The 5,987-nt window shown below is 40.3% G+C and overlaps 1 protein-coding gene across 4 annotated transcripts in view; it reads right to left on the bottom strand.

Annotated features, from left to right (window-relative positions):
- The window catches only part of PPFIBP1 (PPFIB scaffold protein 1), a 52,524-nt gene that overhangs the window by 21,683 nt on the left and 24,854 nt on the right, over positions 1-5,987 (bottom strand). For 2 of the 4 annotated variants that reach the window (XM_010176933.1, XM_010176937.1), the window contains 2 exons: positions 3,558-3,619; positions 2,792-2,867 (listed from right to left, as the gene is read on the bottom strand). In XM_010176933.1, coding sequence (XP_010175235.1) covers positions 2,792-2,867; positions 3,558-3,619 — 138 coding nt within the window. Of the gene's footprint in view, positions 1-2,782; positions 2,868-3,557; positions 3,620-4,897; positions 4,931-5,987 lie in introns of all 4 variants that reach the window. The other 2 variants (XM_010176934.1, XM_010176938.1) reach the window with 2 other exon arrangements.

Raw genomic sequence — 5,987 nt, 5'->3', positions numbered from 1 at the left:
CAAGTCTGCCTGAAACTTAAGATGTCTTTATGCTATCTTTAAGTCACCCACAGGAAAAGCACAGTCCACTGCACAAGAGTCTAACACCAGCTTTTAAGTGACTGCATTCTGTTTGCAGACTGTCACAAACTGAGCGTCTCATTCAGTTAATGCCATAGTCCACACCAACACCTGGCACCCTCTGTTCCCAGTGAGTGATCTGCTGCTCCTGAACTGCCCCAGTAGTACCAAAATTCCACACTTGCCATCGATACCAGAGTACAGACACCAACAAGAAAAAGCTCAAGGCAACCATATACTTCCTAAAAAGCAAGCAAAAACCTAGCATTCATTGAGAAAGATCTGAGGCAAATAAAAGCCCAAGTTTGTTCACAGTGAAAAACTCTCTTGTTCATTTTTCACTGTCTGGTATCTCTGTCCCTGCTCCATGAACTGATCGTGAAGCACAGCTCCCAGAGACTCAAGGTCTGTTTTAACATCCTCCTGTCTTTGAAGGCACAGCACTGCACACAGCAATACCTATTTGAAAAATGCTACTCCTCCAACACTCAGTATGGTGCTTTGCCCTCATCACCCCCTCATCTCTTCCCTCACTGATCTGCCTTGGCAGATCAAACACTTGCAGTTGTGTCCTTAGTGCCCTCAAGTGGTGGTTTTGAGAAAGGAAAAGCCCTTACATACTGAGATCCAAAGCCCACAGATGGTGAGGAGTGCCTGATTCAACTCCCTTAAAACAAGGGGAGAGGGAACCACCTGTCAACAGGGTGGTGGCAAAAACACTTCTCTTTGTGACCCATGGTCAAGCCAAGCCAGTTTTTAGCCCAACACGCTCCAGCACACACCAGCTCCCATCCAGTTTACATCCATGATGCAGGAGTAAGAGAAGCTGCTTCTTGAACCCACCACTGTGCCCACCTTAGGGCTACAGTGCTCAGAGGGAAGAAGGACAGGAATCTGGAGACCATGGCTGAGGGCTTTCACAGGGCCTTGCAAATCAGCTGGCACTCTCAGGAGTGGAGATCAGGATCTCCTTGCTGCAGTCACCACCTCCCCACAGGGATGGCCTCTCAAAAGTAAGGCAGAAGCAAAGAGGGGCACCAGGAATATCTCTTTTCCCTGGATCTCACCTTCAGTCTTGGCAACATGTCCGGATGGGGCTCTGCCCTCCACTTTTCCTGCCTTGGCCCGAGACAGCAGACCCAAGAGCCCAAATGTTAATCCACCGCCACAAAAATATGTACTTTGCCTCCTCACTCATTTCTGGCTATTGACAATCTTCACATTTTGAAAGGATTTAGAATCATAGAATAGTTTGATTGGAAAAGACCATTACGATCATCTAGTCCAACTGCAAACCTAGCATTGCCAAGATTTCTGGGGACTCCTACATCGCTCTCCTAGGAAGGTCATCCACCTCCAACATTTGCATGGCCAACAAAAGCTACAAGCCCTTGGCTGTCCTAAAGAAGCTCAGGCAATGAGCTCAGGTCAATTCAAGGCCTGTGGAAGGCTGAGCTGGCCTTCTCTGGCCTTCAGAGGACTCACTGACAAAGGAGTTTTCCATAATAAGGTAATACAGCACTGTGGTGCACAGACTTTTAAGTTGCACATATATGTGCACACAATATCAGAATGTTGATGTCCAAAATTTGCTGGGGACAGGTCTTTCAGAGGACAGCGACCTATAAAACGCAACTTGAGCACTGAAAGAACAGGATGATGCAGGGAAAAAACCATCCTAGGACTGTAATGCAAATAGCCCAGGATTATTGCTATAAAGGGAGATGCCAATTTTCTAAATTCTATGTGTTTTCATCTGAAAACCCAGAGCCCTTTCAGTGTAATGCTCTCCATATGTTTCTTATGCTTTTCTTTTAAGGAAGGAAGAAGACAAATAGGGTGTTCAATGCAGTTATATCAAACTGATGACCAACACCCTCAACATTTATCTCGTTTGGGGATCAGAAGCTCCTGGATCTGGAAACCTCTACCAGTCTCAGAACACATGAAATGTACCACTACACATTATGGTATATATTATAGCTACCACTTCAGCCACACGGTTCAGCTCATTATCTGGTGGCAGAGGTGGCTTTTTTTTTTGGGGGGGGGGGGGGGTAATGTGAAAAGAGACTAGTAGGAAAGATGACAAAAAGCCAGCTTGACCCTCCACTGAGGTAAGGAAGGAGAACTATTCCACAGTTGCTGCACATGGTGGTTTGTGAAGGCTTCATTACATGACAAAGACATGGCGTGTCATGGCAACAGAGTCCTGGCAGCACATCCCATTTTGCTACAGACATTTCTGCAGCTCTCAGGCATTGCTATTACAGCATCCATAGCCGCTGGGGCGGTGCTGGTTTGGCTTCTAGGAATGTGCGTGCTCAGGCATTGCTCTGCTCAGCTACCAACCCCTCCGCAGGAATACAGGCAAGAGAGGGAACAGCAATTTTTAGCAGTTAATGCAGCAGCCAGCCATGAAAGGCATTTCAGGAGGCTATGGAAAGAGCCTGAGAGCTTGTAGAATTAGTTGGAATATGATAAGGGAGAAATAAGCAATGTGACAATAATAGTAAACAAAGGTAAATGGGACAGCACCCAAATGTGCAGCTTCCGGGACAGAAAAGGCAATTTTCCAGTTCACACCAGTTGAAGAACTGGCTTTTACTCTACCTAAGAGAAGCCTTCAAAGATAGTAAGTCTAAGAGTTAATATAACACTACCAAAATGCACTTAGATTTTAAATGAGAATAGCATTTAATTTTTTTTGATTGTGCAATACCTTTTTTACCTTGAGCCAATATCACCATGTCTTGAACTTTCTTGTACCTATTCAGAGATTGACGAAGCTCTTCTATCTTCCGATCCTAAAATAAAGGAAAGTTGTGACTGTGCTTCTTCCTTCAGCAAATCAAAAATAAGAAACACGAATACTAGATAATTTTCAGTTTGTTTTTGAGACAAAGAAATGGGAATTGCAGATGGGACAGGACCCAGAACTCTTGACAGGCTTTGAAATATCAAAACTTGTATTTAGCAAGAACTATAATCTGGTTAATCACCAGAATGGTCCCAGCCTTGAAAGTGGATTTCAGCTCCCTTGTTAAGTCAAAGGTAGAGTATAATAAATTTGCCATGTACAAAGAAAGGAGTAATCAAAGGATTTAGGGCTTTGGTGATCAAAAGAAAACATCCTACAAAATGCATATGCATATGAATGCACAAAAGCGTACATGATAACAAATAATACTTTACAGAAAGCCCTTTTGAAAATGCAGCCTGGGATACCTCATGGGACTTGTATGGAGCTCTTTAAATTTTCAGAACATGGTGTAATTGAATGACACAACACTGTAAGGACTCTGTGTACATGTGACAGCTGATAAATGCTCAGTTATAGTCCCTTAAAGGCGCTGCAGTGCTTCTGACTATAGTGAATCATTGATTCTTAAAAATTTGAATTTTTAATTGAATTGTGACAAGTTCATATGTGAAGATTTCTTAGAGATTTAACTCAATCTGATGAATAATTACTGAAAAAGTAATGACTTTGCTACCTTCTCTTCATTTGCTGCCATTAGAGACTCTACCGCCTTCTTCATTTTCTGTACCTCTATATCTAGAAACAAAATACAGGTCTTTAAGTCAATTTAAATAAGGCAGTGTAAGGAAATAAGAAAAGCAAAAAACCTAGAAGCAACTCGGTAATATCTGAAAGTAAATTTACAAATTATAAGACAAAATGCAAACCACTTAAATGCTATTTTATATGGAAATACATAAAAGAAAACCCTTTTTCTTCAAAACCTTTTCTTACCCACCCCCCCAGCCTTAGGAAAATGAAAAAGTCAAGAGTAAAACTACTGCTTGACTTTCACTATCTCCTTCTTTCAAATAGTCAAATAATTCTGAAACAAAAAGCCAAAATACAAAATACTACATTTGGAGTGCAATAAAACACATTCTCATTACAACAATCAACAAATACCCCAAATGGCATCTCAAAAACCCACTATACAAAGCAGTAAGATTAATGGATATGATGAAGAAAGCATTGTGCAGTGATGCTTAGTCTTAATTCAGTATGGATGTAGAAATGAGGACAGCGCAATGGAATGATACAAGTATTTGCTGTGATGAGCAGTCATGCTGGAATACATATTGTAGTTCAGACTTGGAAAATATCCCTAATACAAATATCAGTGTTTCGTGCTTCATCTATAATCCTTATTTACAAAGAAGTATAAACACATGGCAACGTGTATGTTCTAACAAGGTTAGATTTTGGAGATATTCTGGACTAGAAATTCAAAAAGAATGGAAATAATCTCCATTTTTGCTAAAACTCTACCTTGCATAAATTAAGTAAACTTTAAATTTTGTTACAAACACAGGCAGGTGGCCAAATTCACAGGCAAGAAAGCATTTTAACTGTTTTTAACTTCTTAAAATTTCTCAGAAAAGTGGGAAGAACATTTTCCTCTTTAATGAAATGCAAGAAGAAGACAAGCTGCGTGGCTGGCTTTTTAGATAAAAGACATTTAGACACATTGGGCTAAAACTGCAACTGATCCAGTTCCAATGATTTTCGCTCAGTTATGCTAACAGAAAATCTGGTTTACTGGATTGCGACCACATTGCATTGAGAGGCAACTGTTTTGTGAGTCCCCAAGAGATCAAATCTCTCTTTGTCTATCAGCTTTTCTTCAGAAAACTTTGTATTTCAGTGTGACATACCCACCTTTATTCTCAAATTTTATTGTAAGTGTAACTAAGGGTTATAGATGACGCAACCTAACAACGTTTGTTAAAGCAGTTTTGCAAACACATGCAGAAAGCTACTCTGGAAAGCACTTCTGAAATGCAAATGCTTGTGGAAAGACACCAGAAACCTTACTTTTATCTTTGAGCTTCTTTCTACAATTTTCATCTGTGCAGGAAAATCCATTGGATTTGAAATTAGCATGAAGGTTATGACATTAGATAACTTTTAACACAATAGTGATACTTAAGGAGTCAAGTATTCCTCACATATTGCAGAAGCACACAGTTCACTGTTTCAACTTGTACTCCCATGGTGCTAATATCCCTACTGATACAAAATAGTCTCACTGCTCTCATACACAACTACCTGTCTCAAGGATTTATTTTTCAACTGTATGTTTTCACTTGTAAGGCCTCTGAAAAGGCTTATGCCAATAGATTACTCTTAAGCTAACACTTTATTGGCAAAAGTCAGCTAAGTGATAATGTATGCATATTTCTTCAGAAAGTACAATTCAGCTAATGGGGCAGATAACCTGTGTTATCTGCAAAGAGCATTACTCCTACATTTGCACCAAGGCAGAAAAATATGGTTCACCACGGCTGAAGATCCTCTGCTGAGCTATACTGAAAACTAAAGCTGAGAACCAGAGGGTAATGGGAGTTATACATACATGGCAGCTCCCAGGAAGAAAAGCCCCATAAATGCAATAAAGCCAGACCCTGTTGACATTAAACATTCTTTAAAAAAAAAAAAAAGGAATCACGTTCAATATGGTCACTTTTAGTGCTCTTATACAGTGGTTTTTAAAACAGATCATCTTATTAAATAAAATGTGATTATCTAGTCTTCTTCCTCAGGTCAGGGGAGGAGACTAATTAACCTCGTGTGGCTTAAAAATTTATGTGCTATTTCAAGCTTAACCAGGATTTAGACTTATCCAGTGCCCACATACAGAACTGGTCCTCCATTTCACCTACTTATGGCTGGGTCCACACTGAATATTTGCTGATACACATCATACTTTGGTTTGCAGTATGGCTTTTCCCCTTCCTTACCAGTAAGGGATGTACAAGTAAAGCACAGCACAGGTATCTACACAAAAAGTTCCCTTCTCAATATAACCTTTTTGGGGAACTTGCTGAAATTATTTTAAGGACTTCTTTGCCAATATAAATGGCACTGAGGCAAGATGCAAGCCACATAAAGCTAGTTTAAAGTT

The sequence above is a fragment of the Antrostomus carolinensis genome, unplaced genomic scaffold, assembly GCF_000700745.2.
Source record: "Antrostomus carolinensis isolate BGI_N321 unplaced genomic scaffold, ASM70074v2 scaffold22981, whole genome shotgun sequence".
Taxonomy (NCBI): domain Eukaryota; kingdom Metazoa; phylum Chordata; class Aves; order Caprimulgiformes; family Caprimulgidae; genus Antrostomus; species Antrostomus carolinensis.
This window is presented reverse-complemented; position numbering and strand designations above follow the sequence as displayed.